Consider the following 24,233-nt stretch of genomic DNA (forward strand, 5'->3'; position numbering starts at 1 on the left):
AAATAGCGTGGCCACCGTGCCCGCAGCTTGGTGAGCACAGCGAGCTCGCAAGGGGCTCATTTGCGCTCGCCACGCTGTCAGTATGCCGGCGGTCGGGCTCCTGGCGCCGGTGTGCTGGTTGCTAGGAGCCGGCATCCCATACTACACCCCCTTTCACTGTTTCTCAGCCTGTAACATCTTAACACTGCAGTTGTGAAGGCGTCATGATCTCCCACAAGATTAGTACATTCATGAACTGCTGCTGGTTCCCATCTGTTAATCTGATTGTCTAAGAACTAAAGATTGTGTGCAAGAAGATGATTAGACCTTTAGTCAAATACCTTAAAATGTTTGGGATAATACTTATATAGCAGGAACAAAAGCTTTTTCACTGTACCCAGTGCAATGTTACAGTAACAAGTAATAACTACAGTAGGAGAATAATGATTACACTCCTCTGTGTGAGCAGGGCAGAGTTTAAAGCCTGAGAGTCGCCTTATGGTGATTAGTGATGAGACATGAGGACAGACCGGATGACTGAAAATCTGCTAATCACTTAGTCTAGTATTTGATTGCATATGTCTATGTTGCCACTGCTAATCTTTCTGCATGGTTCTGCGATGGCTGCAGTGCTGATTTAGCAAGAAATGTTTCTCTAGAGAGAATGTGATCCCAGTGCATGACTATGGAGTGACTAAAAACAATCTGGGTAAAAATAAATCTGCTCATTATGACCTTTTTCCTCATGGGGATGAAGGAAAGCTGATCTTTCAAGATGCACCAATTCCAGAATGCTAGGCTTGAAACTATGAAGTAAAATAGAAGATGCTCAGCTCTGAAGTTATTTTGGTGTTTTAAAGAAATCTGTAGTTGCTGGCCTTTATATAGAGCTAGGAGCAAATTCCGCTACAAAGTGCTATTTTGTAACCTTGTAAAACCATGTTGCTCTGCAGGGGGGAGGACAAATTGCAGACAGTTGTGGAGTTAGATGGGGAAGGGGGACACACCCATCATTAATGTAATCCAAATCACAGTTTTAAAATAATATTTGTGGGCTGCATGGAAAAAGAAAATCATATCTGCACCCCTTAAATCTCAACATGGATTTGCCTTGTGCGTTAGGGGGGAATCTTTAAGTTGCTGAGGTGATTTGTTTAGAGAACATTCTGTGAAGAGATGAGTGTCATAATAACGAGCCTGGCTGGGAGTGTAAAGAGCTTAAAATCCAGCAATGTCCCTGGGATATGGCCTTTATTATCGGAGAGACTGCAGGCAGCACAGTGGCTAGCATTGATGCCTCACCATGCTGGGGTGAGGAGTTTTATTTCTGACCAGATTCTTCTGGGTGTGGCGTGTGTATGTTTTCCCATATTTACATGGTTTTCTTCAGGTTCTCTGTTTTTCTCCCAAACTACAAAAGCATACTGGTAAGTTAATTGGCGATTTAACAAAATAATCCCTAGCGCAGGCATTCCCAAACAGTCCAGGTTTTAGTGATATTTATGCTTTTGCACAAGTGATTTAACCTCCGTTATTTTGTTTTAACAATCTGTGCTGAAACCTGGATATCAATAATATCTGCAATGTTAGTGTGCCTTGAGGACTGAGGTTGGGAATGCTTGCTCTTGTGCGTTGTTCAGCCTCGGTCCTCCTGGCACACTAATGATACCGCTGATACCGCTTCTCCCCCATAATGATGGATCATACATTTACCTCATAGATAGAAATGTACTTCACACTTAATTACACCATTACCTATAGCTTCTTTCATTTATTTATATTGAGTCCACAATCCGCTCCACCCCTGGACCTTGTGCGTTTATGTTGCATAACTTATTTGTGACTTTTTAAAGGAGGAATCTACCTACTGTATGTGAACATTTTGGTCTCGGAAGAGGTTAAAAGATGTGATGTTCAAAATAAACCCCCTTCCTAAATGGAATGAATGGATACATACGCTTTATAGCAAAGTGTGTCATTATTACTACTACCTGTTTTGCTGCAGATTCTTGGTCTCCTGGGTGGGATCAGGTGTATGCAGTCTTTTGTCTTATAATCCATGTTTTTAGCTTTCATTACTATGTACACATTGTTACATTTTAAACTGTTGAATTGCCAACTCGACACAAATGAAATAAACATGCTGCTCGGCTGTACTACAACTCATCTACATCTCTACAAACACTTGCATCTAAATTATTATACTAAATTAATTGTTTTGTAGTCGGTGCTGGTTTGTCAGACTCGTATTGCCTAGTGCCAGTGCACCATGAAACCCCATTCACCAGCTAAGTTTATGCGTTCCTGTCTCTTCCCTACACTTGCTCCATTGTCCCACTTTGTTTCCTTTTTGAAAGATAGCTTCCAATTCAGGTATACAACTTGCGGCTTCGCAAACCGACTCCACCCACCTGGAGCTCTGTGGAGTCCATGCATTGTGCAATATTCAGTTGTTTATCGCGGCGCTGAAAGATGCCGATCGCATGATGGAGCAATTCAATTGTTGCTTCAGTTGTGCACAAACAAGTGCTGGCGTCGGCATTCCAGCTCGCAACCCTGGGAGTGGGAAGGTGAATTGTGGGAAAATTTAATACTTACCACCCCACCCCCACCCCCTGATTTCCTGTCACTTTGGGTGCGATAAAACAGTTGAATATCACTCATTGTGCACTGAGACATGTATCATTCCTAGGGGTTTATTGTAACATTGAATGATTATTTAAATTATTAAAATATATAAAATATTTAAAAATTATTTTTAAAACGCATGTTGACTATTAGTCATTTAGAGTTTCTTTCTATTAACTTGAAATATTTGTATGAGCTGTGAGTAGAGGATTTGTCATGTATGCCTGGACTCATACAGACCAATTATTCGTAGTCATCTGCCCAAAGGCTACAAGTTATATCTTTTTTTTTTTTGCCTTGCAGGATGGGGTGACTCTGTTGGCTCACCGTCAGAGACTGGTATGACCTATGATGCCCTTCATGTCTTTGATTGGATAAAGGCCAGAAGTGGAGACAACCCAGTTTACATCTGGGGACACTCGTTGGGCACTGGGTAAAATATAAACCTTTGCCTTGATAAGAAATGTAAAGACATTACTGGGATCCATTTCTTGAATAGCAAATGACTGTTAGGATAAAACTAGACGTATTGCTTTGGTTGTGTTTGATAGTTCCAAGTACACTTGCTTTTATTTAGTTTTTTTGTCATTAACTGGAAGTACCGATCTAAACCTTGCTCTACTTGAATCTGCAGCCATACAATCCAAGTTCTCTATGATTTAGTCTTTGATGTTTTCTATATTTTATAAAAAAAAACAGTAAAACACTAATAGGATGTATACTGTAGAAGAATGGTCTAAACTAAGAGCTTTAATACAGTAGAAATTGTAGTCTTATTGTAGTCACCGGATGTCGTCACTCCACCAGGTGTTCATAAAGTTTTATCACTGATAGAATAGAGGGTGGTTACTCATCCCTGAGTAACCTGAGTGGGCTTACCACATCACTCCTAGGGATTGCCTCTCACTTTCAGTAACAGAATGTTGTCGACTTCTCCCACTGCGTAATGGGTGGCAAACTGGCTGCCACCACCAGGCTCCTACACCAGCATCTGGAACCGCTCAATCCACACAGGCTTCTACTACTGGTACCTGGAACCGCCTACTCCTGAGTACACTGCTGCAACACATCCTGCGTAGCGTGTGCTAATTTCCATTGGTCCCTCGGTATGAACCAGAATGCACTGAGTAGCTGGCAGAGAATGTCAGATTGGAGACACTGGGCTCAATCCAGAACAGCCAGAGAATGGAATAGCACTTGCCACTATTCTGGTGGCAAGCAGATGCAGGAGTCTTGAAACAAGTAGATGTTTATTGTTCAAAGGATATGTTTTTTTTTTGTTGTTTTTTTTAATCAAGTGATTTTATTAGTTTCTCTAACGTCCTAAGTGGATGCTGGGGACTCCGTCAGGACCATGGGGAATAGCGGCTCCGCAGGAGACAGGGTACAAAAAGTAAGCTTTTAGGATCACATGGTGTGTACTGGCTCCTCCCCCTATGACCCTCCTCCAAGCCTCAGTTAGGTTTTTGTGCCCGTCCGAGCAGGGTGCAATCTAGGTGGCTCTCCTAAAGAGCTGCTTAGAAAAAGTTTTTTAGGTTTTTTATTTTCAGTGAGTCCTGCTGGCAACAGGCTCACTGCATCGAGGGACTTAGGGGAGAGAATTTCAACTCACCTGCGTGCAGGATGGATTGGATTCTTAGGCTACTGGACACCATTAGCTCCAGAGGGAGTCGGAACACAGGTCTCACCCTGGGGTTCGTCCCGGAGCCGCGCCGCCGACCCCCCTTACAGATGCTGAAGATTGAAGGTCCGGAAACAGGCGGCAGAAGGCTCTTCAGTCTTCATGAAGGTAGCGCACAGCACTGCAGCTGTGCGCCATTGTTGTCACACACTTCACACCAGACGGTCACGGAGGGTGCAGGGCGCTGCTGGGGGCGCCCTGGGCAGCAATATATAATACCTTTTATGGCAAAAGAATACATCACATATAGCCATTAAGGCTATATGTATGTATTTAACCCATGCCAAATGTCTAAAACTCCGGGAGAAAAGCCCGCCGGAATAGGGGGCGGGGCTTATTCTCCTCAGCACACAGCGCCATTTTCCTGCTCAGCTCCGCTGTGAGGAAGGCTCCCAGGACTCTCCCCTGCACTGCACTACAGAAACAGGGTAAACCAGAGAGGGGGGGCATATTTTGGCGATATTTTTATATATTTAAGCGGCTATAAGGTGACAATACTAAATTCTTTTGTCGTATAAACAACCCTTAATGAAGTCTAAGAACACTGTACGCTGTTTACTTAAGAAGTACCGTAAGGGTACGCTAGTTGCGTAACGATCGCTCAGCTGTGGGCGAGACGCTCAAGCGTCACGTTCGCTCACGGCCCAGTGATCACAGGACAGCACGTTGTTGGCTATGACTAGAGAAATGATTCGCTATGGCGTAGCGGACGCTCGAGACCACGAGGAGATCACCAGCGGCGCAGACGCTCACAACGCTATACCTTTATGTCTAAACCTTTTACCAATGAAATACACAGAATACCTTAATGTGAATACAGGGTGTAAGTGCAACCTTGTGTAACCTGACTAACTACAAAGCTGCTTGAGCGTCACCGACGCTCAAGTGAACACAACACTATAGGAAATACACAGATACGGGTTTAGGGTCCAAAGCCTATTAACTGTATTATATCTAATATACTTGTAAAAGAGAATAACAGTACAAATGATACACTACAATATAACAGATTCTTCCTAACCAATATACAATACTATCTAATACAATTCAATACTAGTCTAGGGGAGATGTGAGAGAAAAGAGAAAGGAGAGAGAGAGAGAAATGGAAAGAGATGAGAGAAATTGGCTCACAGTAAGATAATGATTACGGAGAGAAAACTTACGCACAAGGGGAAACGATCGCATGCGCCTGGACATCCAGCACCCGATTTTCAGCAATGAGAACCGTTGAAGAGTGAGAGCTGGATGTGGTCGGCCTGCCTATTTATGCCCCACACACAATGCAATCCAATGGTCCCTACAATCTTGTCGTCCATTGGACACAGGAATTCGGCTTCGCATCATAACAAAAGGTCATTGGGTAATTCATACAGGTGGGCTGTGACGATTTCCAACAGCTCAGGTGGGTGGGAAACTGGGTTTCCCGCCGCATACCTGAGTATGGGTAAATAATAGAAATGGACATAAACTTCTTATGTCCATAACTATCCGCACGAGCGATTAATATGCTCCAAACCAACACCGGAATATTGTTAATTAAATACTCTTCCGATGGGTACCAAACACTGCTATATGATTCCTGTTAGACCCTTCGTACAATACAAAGAGGGATTCCTTCGTTCAGGGACGTTCTATATTAACCAAACTTTCAGGAACCATTAAAGGGATCATGATCTATAAACTACATTAATTATGAAAATGTGTAACGAATGAGTCGCACGCTACGACTACATAAACTCTACCGTAAATACGCATACCGTGCGCCCGCGGGTGCACGCTATTGCGGGTATGCGCCTTCACGGGAGAGCGTACGCATGCGCAGCGCGGACCAGTGTGCGGTGCAAATATGGCAACGTGTGTAGAGATATTTTTCTGACTTTGACAAAGGAACAACACTTATATAGGGTTGTTCCCATATATATTATAGCGCTTGGGTGTGTGCTGGCAAACTCTCCCTCTGTCTCCCCAAAGGGCTAGTGGGGTCCTGTCTTCGATAAGAGCATTCCCTGTGTGTCTGCTGTGTGTCGGTACGTGTGTGTCGACATGTATGAGGACGATGTTGGCGTGGAGGCAGAGCAATTGCCGATAATGGTGATGTCACCCCCCAGGGAGTCGACACCGGAATGGATGGCTTTGTTTATGGAATTACGTGATAATGTCAGCATATTACAAAAATCAGTTGACGACATGAGACGGCCGGCAAACCAGTTAGTACCTGCCCAGGCGTCTCAGACACCGTCAGGGGCTGTAAAGCGCCCTTTACCTCAGTCGGTCGACACAGACCCAGACACAGACACTGAATCTAGTGTCGACGGTGATGAAACAAACGTATTTTCTCTAACGTCCTAGTGGATGCTGGGGACTCCGTCAGGACCATGGGGATTAGCGGCTCCGCAGGAGACAGGGCACAAAAAGTAAGCTTTTAGGATCACATGGTGTGTACTGGCTCCTCCCCCTATGACCCTCCTCCAAGCCTCAGTTAGGTTTTTGTTCCCGTCCGAGCAGGGTGCAATCTAGGTGGCTCTCTTAAAGAGTTGCTTAGAAAAAGTTTTTAGGTTCTTTATTTTCAGTGAGTCCTGCTGGCAACAGGCTCACTGCTACGAGGGACTTAGGGGAGAGAAGTGAACTCACCTGCGTGCAGGATGGATTGGCTTCTTAGGCTACTGGACACCATTAGCTCCAGAGGGAGTCGGAACACAGGTCTCGCCCTGGGGTTCGTCCCGGAGCCGCGCCGCCGACCCCCCTTGCAGATGCTGAAGATTGAAGAGGTCCGGAACCAGGCGGCAGAAGACTTTCAGTCTTCATCAGGTAGCGCACAGCACTGCAGCTGTGCGCCATTGTTGTCAGCACACTTCACACAGCGGTCACGGAGGGTGCAGGGCGCGGGGGGGGGGGCGCCCTGGGCAGCAATGTATAATACCTGTATGGCGAAAAATACATCACATATAGCCCTTGAGGCTATATGGATGTATTTAACCCCTGCCAGATATCACAAACTCCGGAGAAGAAGCCCGCCGAAAAGGGGGCGGGGCCTATTCTCCTCAGCACACAGCGCCATTTTCCCTCACAGAAATGCTGGTGGGAAGGCTCCCATGCTCTCCCCTGCACTGCACTACAGAAACAGGGTTAAAACAGAGAGGGGGGGCACTGATTTGGCGATATGAATATATATTAAATGCTATAAGGGAGGAACACTTATATAAAGGTTGTCCCTGTATAATTATAGCGTTTTGGTGTGTGCTGGCAAACTCTCCCTCTGTCTCCCCAAAGGGCTAGTGGGTCCTGTCCTCTATCAGAGCATTCCCTATGTGTGTGCTGTATGTCGGTACGTGTGTGTCGACATGTATGAGGAAAATGTTGGTGAGGAGGCGGAGCAAATTGCCTGTAATGGTGATGTCACTCTCTAGGGAGTCGACACCGGAATGGATGGCTTATTTATGGAATTACGTGATAATGTCAACACGCTGCAAGCCGGTTGACGACATGAGACGGCCGGCGATCAAATTAGTACCTGTCCAGGCGTCTCAAACACCGTCAGGGGCTGTAAAACGCCCATTTACCTCAGTCGGTCGACACAGACCCAGACACGGACACTGATTTCAGTGGCGACGGTGAAGAAACAAACGTATTTTCCTTTAGGGCCACACGTTAAGGGCAATGAAGGAGGTGTTACATATTTCTGATACTACAAGTACCACAAAAAAGGGTATTATGTGGGATGTGAAAAAACTACCTGTAGTTTTTCCTGAATCAGATAAATTAAATGAAGTGTGTGATGATGCGTGGGTTTCCCCCGATAGAAAATTATTGGCGGTATACCCTTTCCCGCCAGAAGTTAGGGCGCGTTGGGAAACACCCCTTAGGGTGGATAAGGCGCTCACATGCTTATTAGAACAAGTGGCGGTACCATCTACAGATAGGGCCGTACTTAAGGAGCCAGCTGATAGGAGGCTGGAAAATATCCTAAAAAGTATACACACACATGCTGGTGTTATACTGCGACCAGCGATCGCCTCAGCCTGGATGTGCAGAGCTGAGGTGGCTTGGTCGGATTCCCTGACTAAAAATATTGATACCCTTGACAGGGACAGTATTTTATTGACTATAGAGCATTTAAAGGATGCATTTCTATATATGCGAGATGCGCAGAGGGATATTTGCACTCTGGCATCAAGAGTAAATGCGATGTCCATATCTGCAAGAAGATGTTTATGGACACGACAGTGGTCAGGTGATGCAGATTCCAAACGGCACAAAGATGTATTGCCGTATAAAGGGGAGGAGTTATTTGGGGTCGGTCCATGGGACCTGGTGGCCACGGCAACTGCTGGAAAATCCACCGGTTTTTACCCTAAGTCACATCTCTGCAGAAAAAGACACCGTCTTTTCAGCCTCAGTCCTTTCGTCCCTATAAGAGTCATATCTGCCCAGGGATAGAGGAAAGGGAAGAAGACTGCAGCAGGCAGCCCATTCCCAGGAACAGAAGCCCTCCACCGCTTCTACCAAGTTCTCAGCATGACGCTAGGACCGTACAGGACCCCTGGATCCTACAAGTAGTATCCAAGGGGTACAGATTGGAATGTCGAGACGTTTCCCCCTCGCAGGTTCCTGTAGTCTGCTGTACCAATGTCTCCCTCCGACAGGGAGGCAGTATTGAAAACAATTCACAAGCTGTATTCCCAGCAGGTGATAATAAAATTACCCCTCCTACAACAGGGAAAGGGGTATTATTCCACACTATATTGTGGTACTGAAGCCAGAAGGCTAGGTGAGACCTATTCTAAATCTGAAATATTTGAACACTTACAAAGGTTCAAATCCAGATGGAGTCACTCAGAGCAGTGATAGCGAACCGGGAAGAAGGGGACTATATGGTGTCCCGGGACATCAGGGATGCTTACCTCCATGTCCCAAAATTTGCCTTTCTCACCAAGGGTATCTCAGGTTCGTGGTACAGAACTGTCACTATCAGTTTCAGACGATGCCGTTGTATTGTCCAAGGCACCCCGGGTCCTTACCAAGGTAATGACCGAAATGAGGATTCGTCTTCAAAGAAAATGGACGACCTCCTGATAAGAACAAGGTCCAGAGAACAGTTGGAGGTCGGAGTAGCACTATCTCAAGTAGTTCTACGACAACACGGGTGGATTCTAAATATTCCAAAACCGCAGTTGTTCCGACGACACGTCTGCTGGTCCTAGGGATGATTCTGGACACAGTCCAGAAAAAGGTGTTTCTCCCAGAGGAGAAAGCCAGGGAGTTATCCGAGCTAATTGGGATCCTCCTAAAACCAGGAAAAGTGTCAGTGCATCATTGCACAAGAGTCCTGGTAAAAATGGTGGCTTATTACGAAGCGATTCCATTCGGCAGATATCACGCAAGAACTCTTCAGTGGGATCTGCTGGACAAATGGTCCGGATCGCATCTTCAGATGCATCAGCGGATAACCCTATATCCAAGGACAAGGGTGTCTCTCCTGTGGTGATTACAGAGTGCTCATCTTCTAGAGGGCCGTAGATTCGGCATTCAGGTTTGGATGCTGGTGACCACGGAGGCCAGCCTTAGAGGCTGGGGAGCAGTCACACAGGGAAAAAATTTCCAGGGAGTGTGATCAAGTCTGGAGAATTCTCTCCACATAAATATACTGGAGCTAAGAGCAAATTTATAATGCTCTAAACTTAGCAAGACCTCTGCTTCAAGGTCAGCCGGTATTCATCCAGTGGGATAACATCACGGCAGTCGCCCACGTAAACAGAAAGGGCGGCACAAGAAGCAGGAGGGCAGTGGCAAAACTGCAAGGATTTTTCGCTAGGCGGAAAATCATGTGATAGCACTGTCAGCAGTGTTCATTCCGGGAGTGGACGACTGGGAAGCAGACTTCCTCAGCAGGCACGACCTCCACCCGGGAGAGTGGGAACTTCATAGGGAAGTTTTCCGCATGATTGTGAACCGTTGGGAAAGACCAAAGGTGGACATGATGGCGTCCCGCCCGAACAAAAAACGGGACAGGTATTGCGCCAGGTCACGAGACCTTCAGGCGATAGCTGTGGATGTCCTGGTAACACCGTGGGTGTAACAGTCGGTGTATGTGTTCCCTCCTCTGCTTCTCATAACCAAGGTATTGAGAATTATAAGACGTAGAGGAGTAAGAACTATACTCGTGGCTCCGGATTGGCCAAGAGGGACTTGGTACCCGGAACTTCAAGAGATGCTCATAGAGGACTAATGGCCTCAGGAGCTAAGAAGGGACTTGCTTCAGCAAGTACCATGTCTGTTCCAAGACTTACCGCGGCTGCGTTTGACGGCATGGCGGTTGAACGCCGGATTCTAAGGGAAAAGGCATTCCGGAAGAGGTCATACCTACCCTGGTCAAAGCCAGGAAGGAGGTGACCGCACAACGTTATCACCACATGTGGTGAAAATATGTTGCGTGGGTGAGGCCAGGAAGGCCCCACGAAGAAATTTCAACTAGGTCGATTTCTGCACTTCCTGAAAACAGGAGTGTCTATGAGCCTCAAATTGGGGTCCATTAAGGTTCAAGTTTCGGCCCTGTAGATTTTCTTCCAGAAAGAATTGGCTTCAGTTCCTGAAGTCCAGACATTTGTCAAGGGAGTATTGCATATACAGCCCCTTTTGTGCCTCCAGTGGCACCGTGGGATCTCAAAGTAGTGTTGGGATTCCTCAAATCATATTGGTTTGAACCGCTCAAATCTGTGGATTTGAAATATCTCACATGGAAAGTGACCATGCTGTTGGCCCTGGCCTCGGCCAGGCGATTGTCAGAATTGGCGGCTTTGTCTTACAAAAGCCCATATTTGATTTTCCATTCGGACGGGGCAGAACTGGGACTCGTCCCCAGTTTCTTCCTAAGGTGGTGTCAGCGTTTCACCTGAAACAACCTATTGTGGTGCCTGCGGCTACTAGGGACTTGGAGGACTCCAAGTTGCTAGACGTTGTCAGGGCCCTGAAAATATATATATATATATATATATATATATATATATATATATATATATATAAATAAATAAATTCCAGGACGGCTGGAGTCAGAAAGTCTGACTTGCTGTTTATATTGTATGCACCCAAAAAGCTGGGTGCTCCTGCTTCTAAGCAGACTATTGCTCGTTGGATTTGTAGTACAATTCAACTTGCACATTCTGTGGCAGGCCTGCCACAGCCAAAATCTGTAAATGCCCATTCCACAAGGAAGGTGGGCTCATCTTGGGCGGCTGCCCGAGGGGTCTCGGCTTTACAACTTTGCCGAGCAGCTACGTGGTCAGGCGGGAACACGTTTGTAAAATTCTACAAATTTGATACCCTGGCTGAGGAGGACCTGGAGTTCTCTCATTCGGTGCTGCAGAGTCATCCGCACTCTCCCGCCCGTTTGGGAGCTTTGGTATAATCCCCATGGTCCTGACGGAGTCCCCAGCATCCACTAGGACGTTAGAGAAAATAAGATTTTACTTACCGATAAATCTATTTCTCATAGTCCGTAGTGGATGCTGGGCGCCCATCCCAAGTGCGGATTGTCTGCATTACTTGTACATAATTATTGTTACAAAAATCGGGTTATTATTGTTGTGGGCCATCTTTTCAGAGGCTCCTTCGTTGTTATCATACTGTTAACTGGGTTCAAATCACAGGTTGTACGGTGTGATTGGTGTGGCTGGTATGAGTCTTACCCGGGATTCAAGATCCTTCCTTATTGTGTACGCTCGTCCGGGCACAGTACCTAACTGAGGCTTGGAGGAGGGTCATAGGGGGAGGAGCCAGTACACACCATGTGATCCTAAAAGCTTACTTTTTGTGCCCTGTCTCCTGCGGAGCCGCTAATCCCCATGGTCCTGACGGAGTCCCCAGCATCCACTACGGACTATGAGAAATAGATTTATCGGTAAGTAAAATCTTATTTTCAAGTAGGGCCACACGTTATATGATCACGGCAATGAAGGAGGCTTTGCATATCTCTGATACTACAAGTACCACAAAAAGGGGTATTATGTGGGGGGTGAAAAAACTACCTGTAGTTTTTCCTGAATCAGAGGAATTAAATGATGTATGTGATGAAGCGTGGGTTAACCCAGATAGAAAAATGCTAATTTCAAAAAAGTTATTAGCATTATACCCTTTCCCGCCAGAGGTTAGGGCGCGCTGGGAAACACCCCCTAGGGTGGATAAGGCGCTCACACGCTTATCGAAACAAGTGGCGTTACCGTCTCCTGATACGGCCGCCCTCAAGGATCCAGCTGATAGGAGGCTGGAAACTACCCTGAAAAGTATATACACTCATACTGGTGTTATACTGCGACCAGCCATCGCCTCAGCCTGGATGTGCAGTGCTGGGGTCGTCTGGTTGGATTCCCTGACTGAAAATATTGATACCCTGGATAGGGACAGTATTTTATTGACTATAGAGCAATTAAAGGATGCTTTCCTTTATATGCGAGATGCACAGAGAGATATTTGCACTCTGGCATCGAGAGTAAATGCGATGTCCATATCTGCCAGAAGGAGTTTATGGACGCGACAGTGGTCAGGTGATGCGGATTCCAAACGACATATGGAAGTATTGCCGTATAAAGGGGAGGAATTATTTGGCGTCGGTCTATCGGATCTGGTGGCTACGGCAACTGCCGGAAAATCCACTTTTTTACCTCAGACCCCCTCCCAACAGAAAAAGACACCGTCTTTTCAGCCGCAGTCCTTTCGTTCCTATAAGAACAAGCGGACAAAAGGACAGTCATATCTGCCTCGGGGCAGAGGAAGGGGTAAGAGAGGGCAGCAAGCAGCCCCTGCCCAGGAACAGAAGCCCTCCCAGGGTTCTGCAAAGCCCTCAGCATGACGCTGGGGCCTTACAAGCGGACTCGGGAACGGTGGGGGGTCGACTCAAGAATTTCAGCGCACAGTGGGCTTGCTCACAGGTGGACCCCTGGATTCTACAGGTAGTATCTCAGGGTTACAGGTTGGAATTCGAGAAGTCTCCCCCTCGCCGGTTCCTAAAGTCTGCTTTGCCAACGTCTCCCTCGGACAGGGCGACGGTATTGGAAGCCATTCACAAGCTGTTTGCTCAGCAGGTGATAGTCAAGGTACCCCTCCTACAACAGGGAAAGGGGTATTACTCCACGCTATTTGTGGTACCGAAGCCGGACGGCTCGGTAAGACCTATTCTAAATCTCAAATCTTTGAACCTGTACATACAAAAATTCAGGTTCAAGATGGAGTCACTCAGAGCAGTGATAGCGAATCTGGAAGAAGGGGACTTTATGGTGTCCCTGGACATAAAGGACGCTTACCTGCATGTCCCAATTTGCCCTTCACATCAAGGGTACCTCAAGTTCGTGGTGCAAAACTGTCATTATCAGTTTCAGACGCTGCCGTTTGGATTGTCCACGGCACCTCGGGTCTTTACCAAGGTAATGGCCGAAATGATGATCCTTCTACGAAGAAGAGGCGTATTAATTATCCCTTACTTGGACGATCTCCTGATAAGGGCAAGATCCAGAGAACAGCTGGAAGACGGAGTAGCACTAACCCAACTAGTGCTGCAACAACACGGGTGGATTCTGAATTTTCCAAAATCTCAGTTGACCCCGACGACACGTCTGCTGTTCCTGGGAATGATTCTGGACACGGTTCAGAAAAAGGTGTTTCTTCCGGAGGAGAAAGCCAGGGAGTTATCCGAACTTGTCAGGAACCTCCTAAAACCAGGGACAGTGTCTGTGCATCAATGCACAAGAGTCCTGGGAAAGATGGTGGCTTCTTACGAAGCGATTCCATTCGGCAGATTCCACGCACAAACTTTTCAGTGGGATCTGCTGGACAAATGGTCCGGATCGCATCTGCAGATGCATCAGCGGATAACCTTATCGCCACGGACAAGGGTGTCTCTTCTGTGGTGGTTGCAGAGTGCTCATCTGTTAGAGGGCCGCAGATTCGGCATACAGGACTGGGTCCTGGTGACCACGGATGCCAGTCTGAGAGGCTGGGGAGCGGTCACACAAGGAAGAAACTTCCAGGGAGTATGGTCAAGCCTGGAGATGTCTCTTCACATAAATATACTGGAGCTAAGAGCGATTTACAATGCTCTAAGTCTGGCAAAACCCCTGCTTCAGGGTCAGCCGGTGTTGATCCAGTCGGACAACATCACGGCAGTCGCCCACGTAAACAGACAGGGCGGCACAAGAAGCAGGACAGCAATGGCAGAAGCTGCAAGGATTCTTCGCTGGGCGGAAGATCATGTGATAGCACTGTCAGCAGTATTCATTCCGGGAGTGGACAACTGGGAAGCAGACTTCCTCAGCAGACACGATCTACACCCGGGAGAGTGGGGACTTCATCCAGAAGTCTTCCACATGATTGTGAACCGTTGGGAAAAACCAATGGTGGATATGATGGCGTCCCGCCTCAACAAAAAACTGGACAGGTATTGCGCCAGGTCAAGAGATCCTCAGGCAATAGCTGTGGACGCTCTGGTAACACCGTGGGTGTTCCAGTCAGTGTATGTGTTCCCTCCTCTGCCTCTCATACCAAAAGTACTGAGAATTATACGGCAAAAGGGAGTAAGAACGATACTAGTGGCTCCGGATTGGCCAAGAAGAACTTGGTACCCGGAACTTCAAGAGATGCTCACGGAGGATCCGTGGCCTCTACCTCTAAGACGGGACCTGCTTCAGCAGGGACCGTGTCTATTCCAAGACTTACCGCGGCTGCGTTTGACGGCATGGCGGTTGAACGCCGAATTCTAAAGGAAAAAGGCATTCCGGAAGAGGTCATTCCTACACTGGTAAAGGCCAGGAAGGAGGTGACTGCACAACATTATCACCGCATTTGGAGGAAATATGTTGCGTGGTGTGAGGCCAGGAAGGCCCCCACGGAGGAATTTCAACTGGGTCGATTCCTACATTTCCTGCAAACAGGATTGTCTATGGGCCTCAAATTGGGGTCCATTAAGGTTCAAATTTCGGCCCTGTCGATTTTCTTCCAGAAAGAATTGGCTTCAGTTCCTGAAGTCCAGACTTTTGTAAAAGGAGTACTACATATACAGCCCCCGGTTGTGCCCCCAGTGGCACCGTGGGATCTTAATGTAGTCTTGGATTTTCTAAAATCCCATTGGTTTGAGCCGCTCAAATCGGTGGAGATGAAGTATCTTACATGGAAAGTAACCATGCTACTGGCCCTGGCTTCAGCCAGGAGAGTATCAGAATTGGCGGCTTTATCATATATGAGCCCATATCTGATTTTTCCATACGGACAGGGCAGAACTGCGGACGCGTCCTCATTTTCTGCCTAAGGTGGTGTCAGCGTTTCACCTGAACCAGCCTATTGTGGTGCCTGCGGCTACTAACGAGTTGGAGGATTCCAAGTTGTTGGACGTGGTCCGGGCATTGAAAATATATATTTCAAGAACGGCTGGAGTCAGAAAGTCTGACTCACTGCTTATATTGTATGCACCCAACAAGATGGGTGCTCCTGCTTCTAAGCAGATGATTGCTCGTTGGATTTGTAGCACAATTCAACTTGCACATTCTGTGGCAGGCTTGCCACAACCTAAATCTGTCAAGGCCCATTCCACAAGGAAAGTGGGCTCATCCTGGGCGGCTGCCCGGGGAGTCTCGGCATTACAACTCTGCCGAGCTGCTACTTGGTCAGGGGCAAACACGTTTGCAAAATTCTACAAATTTGATACCCTGGCTGAGGAGGACCTTGAGTTCTCTCATTCGGTGCTGCAGAGTCATCCGCACTCTCCCGCCCGTTTGGGAGCTTTGGTATAATCCCCATGGTCCTGACGGAGTCCCCAGCATCCACTTAGGACGTTAGAGAAAATAAGAATTTACTTACCGATAATTCTATTTCTCGTAGTCCGTAGTGGATGCTGGGCGCCCATCCCAAGTGCGGATTGTCTGCAATACTTGTACATAGTTATTGTTACAAAAAAATCGGGTTGTTATTTGTTGTGAGCCGTCTGTTCAGAGGCTCCTACGTTTGTCATACTGTTAACTGGGTTCAGATCACAAGTTGTACGGTGTGATTGGTGTGGCTGGTATGAGTCTTACCCGGGGTTCAATATCCTTCCTTATTGTGTACGCTCGTCCGGGCACAGTACCTAACTGAGGCTTGGAGGAGGGTCATAGGGGGAGGAGCCAGTACACACCATGTGATCCTAAAAGCTTACTTTTTGTGCCCTGTCTCCTGCGGAGCCGCTATTCCCCATGGTCCTGACGGAGTCCCCAGCATCCACTATGGACTACGAGAAATAGAATTATCGGTAAGTAAATTCTTATTTTTAAACATTACGCAAATAGAGAAAAATAACGTCTTCATCAGCAGATTACACAAGATATAAAGACAAGAGTGCAATGCAGTTATGAAACAGTCACATGTAAAACAAGGTGTGCATAAACAGACCAGAACAAGTATCAAACGTCCGTCAAAAAAAAGAACAAAGGAGCGAGTACTGTAATGTAGCTAAAAAACAGGAATTGACAAGGTGTTGAAAACTGGCATAGGAAAAAAACACTTCTACCTATTAATGCAAATAGACTATGAGCCATCACCCCTGCCCAGCCTGGAGAGACACCATCTATCCCACTTATAATGGAACTTTGGCATAGAGTTATGTCTTGTAAATAGATGCCCTTCATGCATGGCCACGTCACTTACTAAAGCTCTCTATTTATAGGAGTCATGCGCATCAGGTGCAAAGCAGGTCCTCGCCACAGTAACATTAGTCAAAGTATATCGGTAAAGCACCTGGGAATGCATCTCCTCTAGATCTAAGCCAAACAGGCAAATCCTAGGATTTAATGGAGGAAGGGAAAAGGCCATGGACAGAATATCACCCCAGATTTTGACCCTGAAGGGAGACACCATTGGGCAGTCTCACAACAGGTACCAAAACCCAGAGTTCTCCATGTGATGTTTCGGGTAAGCAACGTCAGACCGAAGACCAGCTCGCTGTATAGATATTGGCGTACGATACACCCTGCGGAGGACATAGAAAACGCCTGCTGGTATCTAACACAAGGAGTGGTATACTTAATAGAGCCCAAGATTTGCGACCAGCGCTCATTAGATATAGAGCGTATATCAGTCTCCTATTTAAGTTTGAGGCGTCCAAAGAATATGTTTTTACAAAAACAGTTACTCCGCAGCATAGAGATGTCACAGAAGAACACTTCTTTCTGGATGGTCAGAGTATAGAAATTACCCAGAGCCCCATCAGCCCTTTATATAGTTAAATGGTACAATACAGAAGGCTGCAATTCTGCTACTTTACCCCTAAAGCTCGTTACACACGTATCCAATCAGCAGCTGATTGGGGTAAAATCTCCTGATCAGCCGTGCACTGTAGCACAGTGTGTACGTGCTTCTATGGGATCGGGTGGTTGGTCCCTTAAAAATTAAACTGTACATAAGATTCATCCACCCGTTCACGGTTGTTGCAGGAATGTAATAAGCCGTTTATCGACTAACGCTCCTGCATCGCCACTACATATCGAAAGACCAGCCAGATAATTGTATACGTATGTGCTCCACTTATGATTAGTACACAAATCGGGCAACTGTCTCTCAAAATACAAATACAACTTAGACTTCCAGGAACTGGTCACTTGCATTCCTGCTTTGATAGAGAGATAGAGATCCGACATTTTCAGAGCTATCAAATGTACCCCCCTGCGTATTCAATTGCGGTCTGTTTTCCCCCATTTTTAAGGCATTTTCGCCAGTGCTTTTTTTTTTTGTAGTGAAAAGGCACTGGCAAAATATGCTTCAAAATCGTCGAAAAAACACCTAGCATTTTCACTGGTGCAGGTGTGAAAACATGTCGATTCGCCATTCCACGTGTTTTTTTGCTCCTGACAAATTTTTTGCTTAGGCGAAAAAACGGCCCTGCTATTGCATAGGGAAAATCCCCATTCGCCCTAAAAAAAATTGCGAAAAGTGCAAACGACAGTATTTGAATACCCCCCTTAGTCTTAAACAGGGCCTAATTTAACACATAACTGTCTTTCCTTTATACTTTCTTAGAAAACTCCTCAATACAGTACATGAATACCCCTTTGAGTGCACTGGTGCTATACAAAGATACTTTCAATTAACGGTATACCTTTTGCTAGTAGTGGATTATTACCATATTATTTCCTATGTCACAGAACAAGGTAATTCACAAAACTGGCAATACCATATAAAATACAAAATAAATAATAAAAGTGCACAGTCCATATATTTTAAATATGCAATTCTACAGCTGCACACAGCGCATTAAAAGTAACATGTTTAAAATGCATTAAAACATTTTCATCTGCAGTCCGCTGAGCTTTGCTTACACAGCCCTGAAGTCCTGGCTGCAGAGCTGCACATTAACTTAAATGCATCAGTTTATATTTTAAACACACACTCCCCTTCATATCTTAGATACGCTATCCCTAGCCCCCAGCGCTGGAACTTGCCTTTGCCGTATACCAGCATTGTGCAGAGACAGCTTTACACTGTAGCCTTAGCGCTGCCAGCTGCAGTGATGTGCCTTGCCCCTGGCTAATACAGTTACATTCCCCACACGCAGCGCATCGGGGTTAACATACCTAGCGTCCCAGCACCCGGACTAAGTTCTGCGCTGCAGTGCGCCCTTCAACAAAATGTAAAACACATTACTTCATATACATTTCCAGTACATGGAGCCTAGTGCCAATATTTCATATGAAAATGGCACTGCAGCACAAGAGATTAACCCATGTGCCGGCCACAATTGCTCATCCCAGCATTCCAAAGATGAGCTCGCTGACTGGCTGTATTTTATTTTTTTACTCTAGGGTTGCTACAAATTTGGTCAGGAGGCTGTGTGAAAGAGGTATGTATTTATCTTTTAATCTGTTCTTGGTGGTGTAGCTTGTGCTGAGATTAGAATTGCCAATTAACTATGACTTCTTGCCGCTGCTTTTTGCATTTTATTTCTTTCCTTTTTTTCTTCAAAAGACCTTTTTCTGTGCAAAGTGGACTCGTATTGATTAGTAACACAGTTGTTAATGCAATACTTCATGTACTGACTGGTGGCATCCCAGGAGCATGTTTATGTCATATCTTATTTAATAGTTTTGTGCATTTCTGAACATTGCAATATCTTTGCAGTCAGCTTTCTTTATAATGATACTAGAAGGTCTGCTACAGTATTGATTGTGATATACAAAGATCCGTATCAGCTAGCATATTGGGCCTAATTCAGTCCTGATCGCAGCAGCAGAATCTTTCTCTAATGGGCAAAACCATGTGCACTGAAGGTGGGGCAGATGTAACATGTGCAGAGAGCGTTAATTGGTAAATACTGGCTGCTTTATTTTTACACTGCAATTTTTATTTCAGTTTGAACACACCCCACCCAAATCTAACTCTTTCTGCACATGTTACATCTGCCCCACCTGTACTGCACATGGTTTTGCCCATTAGAGGAAGATTTTGCTGCTGCGATCAGGTCTGAATTAGGCCCATAGTCAACACATCTTTAGGCACTGTAAGGAATTCTAAATAGAAATCCATACTCTGACCATCTCCGAAGGTTCCACCATTAATAACCTGATTGCGAGTGGGTCATCATGTCACACTTGCACTATCTAATAGATATACTGTATTTCTCTAACGTCCTAAGTGGATGCTGGGGACTCCGTCAGGACCATGGGGAATAGCGGCTCCGCAGGAGACAGGGCACAAAAAGTAAGCTTTTAGGATCACATGGTGTGTACTGGCTCCTCCCCCTATGACCCTCCTCCAAGCCTCAGTTAGGTTTTTGTGCCCGTCCGAGCAGGGTGCAATCTAGGTGGCTCTCCTAAAGAGCTGCTTAGAAAAAGTTTTTTAGGTTTTTTATTTTCAGTGAGTCCTGCTGGCAACAGGCTCACTGCATCGAGGGACTTAGGGGAGAGAATTTCAACTCACCTGCGTGCAGGATGGATTGGATTCTTAGGCTACTGGACACCATTAGCTCCAGAGGGAGTCGGAACACAGGTCTCACCCTGGGGTTCGTCCCGGAGCCGCTCCGCCGACCCCCCTTACAGATGCTGAAGATTGAAGGTCCGGAAACAGGCGGCAGAAGGCTCTTCAGTCTTCATGAAGGTAGCGCACAGCACTGCAGCTGTGCGCCATTGTTGTCACACACTTCACACCAGACGGTCACGGAGGGTGCAGGGCGCTGCTGGGGGCGCCCTGGGCAGCAATATGTAATACCTTTTATGGCAAAAGAATACATCACATATAGCCATTAAGGCTATATGTATGTATTTAACCCATGCCAAATGTCTAAAACTCCGGGAGAAAAGCCCGCCGGAATAGGGGGCGGGGCTTATTCTCCTCAGCACACAGCGCCATTTTCCTGCTCAGCTCCGCTGTGAGGAAGGCTCCCAGGACTCTCCCCTGCACTGCACTACAGAAACAGGGTAAACCAGAGAGGGGGGGCATATTTTGGCGATATTTTTATATATTTAAGCGGCTATAAGGAACAACACTTATATAGGGTTGTTCCCATATATATTATAGCGCTTGGGTGTGTGCTGGCAAACTCTCCCTCTGTCTCCCCAAAGGGCTAGTGGGGTCCTGTCTTCGATAAGAGCATTCCCTGTGTGTCTGCTGTGTGTCGGTACGTGTGTGTCGACATGTATGAGGACGATGTTGGCGTGGAGGCAGAGCAATTGCCGATAATGGTGATGTCACCCCCCAGGGAGTCGACACCGGAATGGATGGCTTTGTTTATGGAATTACGTGATAATGTCAGCACATTACAAAAATCAGTTGACGACATGAGACGGCCGGCAAACCAATTAGTACCTGCCCAGGCGTCTCAGACACCGTCAGGGGCTGTAAAGCGCCCTTTACCTCAGTCGGTCGACACAGACCCAGACACAGACACTGAATCTAGTGTCGACGGTGATGAAACAAACGTATTTTCAAGTAGGGCCACACGTTATATGATCACGGCAATGAAGGAGGCTTTGCATATCTCTGATACTACAAGTACCACAAAAAGGGGTATTATGTGGGGGGTGAAAAAACTACCTGTAGTTTTTCCTGAATCAGAGGAATTAAATGATGTATGTGATGAAGCGTGGGTTAACCCAGATAGAAAAATGCTAATTTCAAAAAAGTTATTAGCATTATACCCTTTCCCGCCAGAGGTTAGGGCGCGCTGGGAAACACCCCCTAGGGTGGATAAGGCGCTCACACGCTTATCGAAACAAGTGGCGTTACCGTCTCCTGATACGGCCGCCCTCAAGGATCCAGCTGACAGGAGGCTGGAAACTACCCTGAAAAGTATATACACTCATACTGGTGTTATACTGCGACCAGCCATCGCCTCAGCCTGGATGTGCAGTGCTGGGGTCGTCTGGTTGGATTCCCTGACTGAAAATATTGATACCCTGGATAGGGACAGTATTTTATTGACTATAGAGCAATTAAAGGATGCTTTCCTTTATATGCGAGATGCACAGAGAGATATTTGCACTCTGGCATCGAGAGTAAATGCGATGTCCATATCTGCCAGAAGGAGTTTATGGACGCGACAGTGGTCAGGTGATGCGGATTCCAAACGACATATGGAAGTATTGCCGTATAAAGGGGAGGAATTATTTGGCGTTGGTCTATCGGATCTGGTGGCTACGGCAACTGCCGGAAAATCCACTTTTTTACCTCAGACCCCCTCCCAACAGAAAAAGACACCGTCTTTTCAGCCGCAGTCCTTTCGTTCCTATAAGAACAAGCGGACAAAAGGACAGTCATATCTGCCTCGGGGCAGAGGAAGGGGTAAGAGAGGGCAGCAAGCAGCCCCTGCCCAGGAACAGAAGCCCTCCCAGGGTTCTGCAAAGCCCTCAGCATGACGCTGGGGCCTTACAAGCGGACTCAGGAACGGTGGGGGGTCGACTCAAGAATTTCAGCGCACAGTGGGCTTGCTCACAGGTGGACCCCTGGATTCTACAGGTAGTATCTCAGGGTTACAGGTTGGAATTCGAGAAGTCTCCCCCTCGCCGGTTCCTAAAGTCTGCTTTGCCAACGTCTCCCTCGGACAGGGCGACGGTATTGGAAGCCATTCACAAGCTGTTTGCTCAGCAGGTGATAGTCAAGGTACCCCTCCTACAACAGGGAAAGGGGTATTACTCCACGCTATTTGTGGTACCGAAGCCGGACGGCTCGGTAAGACCTATTCTAAATCTCAAATCTTTGAACCTGTACATACAAAAATTCAGGTTCAAGATGGAGTCACTCAGAGCAGTGATAGCGAATCTGGAAGAAGGGGACTTTATGGTGTCCCTGGACATAAAGGACGCTTACCTGCATGTCCCAATTTGCCCTTCACATCAAGGGTACCTCAGGTTCGTGGTGCAAAACTGTCATTATCAGTTTCAGACGCTGCCGTTTGGATTGTCCACGGCACCTCGGGTCTTTACCAAGGTAATGGCCGAAATGATGATCCTTCTACGAAGAAGAGGCGTATTAATTATCCCTTACTTGGACGATCTCCTGATAAGGGCAAGATCCAGAGAACAGCTGGAAGACGGAGTAGCACTAACCCAACTAGTGCTGCAACAACACGGGTGGATTCTGAATTTTCCAAAATCTCAGTTGACCCCGACGACACGTCTGCTGTTCCTGGGAATGATTCTGGACACGGTTAAGAAAAAGGTGTTTCTTCCGGAGGAGAAAGCCAGGGAGTTATCCGAACTTGTCAGGAACCTCCTAAAACCAGGGACAGTGTCTGTGCATCAATGCACAAGAGTCCTGGGAAAGATGGTGGCTTCTTACGAAGCGATTCCATTCGGCAGATTCCACGCACGAACTTTTCAGTGGGATCTGCTGGACAAATGGTCCGGATCGCATCTGCAGATGCATCAGCGGATAACCTTATCGCCACGGACAAGGGTGTCTCTTCTGTGGTGGTTGCAGAGTGCTCATCTGTTAGAGGGCCGCAGATTCGGCATACAGGACTGGGTCCTGGTGACCACGGATGCCAGTCTGAGAGGCTGGGGAGCGGTCACACAAGGAAGAAACTTCCAGGGAGTATGGTCAAGCCTGGAGATGTCTCTTCACATAAATATACTGGAGCTAAGAGCGATTTACAATGCTCTAAGTCTGGCAAAACCCCTGCTTCAGGGTCAGCCGGTGTTGATCCAGTCGGACAACATCACGGCAGTCGCCCACGTAAACAGACAGGGCGGCACAAGAAGCAGGACAGCAATGGCAGAAGCTGCAAGGATTCTTCGCTGGGCGGAAGATCATGTGATAGCACTGTCAGCAGTATTCATTCCGGGAGTGGACAACTGGGAAGCAGACTTCCTCAGCAGACACGATCTACACCCGGGAGAGTGGGGACTTCATCCAGAAGTCTTCCACATGATTGTGAACCGTTGGGAAAAACTAATGGTGGATATGATGGCGTCCCGCCTCAACAAAAAACTGGACCGGTATTGCGCCAGGTCAAGAGATCCTCAGGCAATAGCTGTGGACGCTCTGGTAACACCGTGGGTGTTCCAGTCAGTGTATGTGTTCCCTCCTCTGCCTCTCATACCAAAAGTACTGAGAATTATACGGCAAAAGGGAGTAAGAACGATACTAGTGGCTCCGGATTGGCCAAGAAGAACTTGGTACCCGGAACTTCAAGAGATGCTCACGGAGGATCCGTGGCCTCTACCTCTAAGACGGGACCTGCTTCAGCAGGGACCGTGTCTATTCCAAGACTTACCGCGGCTGCGTTTGACGGCATGGCGGTTGAACGCCGAATTCTAAAGGAAAAAGGCATTCCGGAAGAGGTCATTCCTACACTGGTAAAGGCCAGGAAGGAGGTGACTGCACAACATTATCACCGCATTTGGAGGAAATATGTTGCGTGGTGTGAGGCCAGGAAGGCCCCCTCGGAGGAATTTCAACTGGGTCGATTCCTACATTTCCTGCAAACAGGATTGTCTATGGG

At 46.9% G+C, this 24,233-nt stretch overlaps 1 protein-coding gene across 4 annotated transcripts in view; it reads left to right on the plus strand.

The window, feature by feature from the left end:
* ABHD12 (abhydrolase domain containing 12, lysophospholipase) overlaps positions 1-24,233 on the plus strand; it is a 364,140-nt gene that overhangs the window by 296,606 nt on the left and 43,301 nt on the right. For all 4 annotated transcript variants that reach the window (XR_010176161.1, XM_063918120.1, XM_063918117.1 and 1 more), the window contains 2 exons: positions 2,911-3,040; positions 19,099-19,136. Coding sequence is in view for 3 of the 4 variants with exons in the window: in XM_063918120.1 (XP_063774190.1) it covers positions 2,911-3,040; positions 19,099-19,136 (168 nt within the window). In the remaining variant the exon portion in view is untranslated. The remainder of the gene's footprint in view (positions 1-2,910; positions 3,041-19,098; positions 19,137-24,233) is intronic.

The sequence above is a fragment of the Pseudophryne corroboree genome, chromosome 4, assembly GCF_028390025.1.
Source record: "Pseudophryne corroboree isolate aPseCor3 chromosome 4, aPseCor3.hap2, whole genome shotgun sequence".
In the NCBI taxonomy this organism is placed as follows: Eukaryota; Metazoa; Chordata; class Amphibia; order Anura; family Myobatrachidae; genus Pseudophryne; species Pseudophryne corroboree.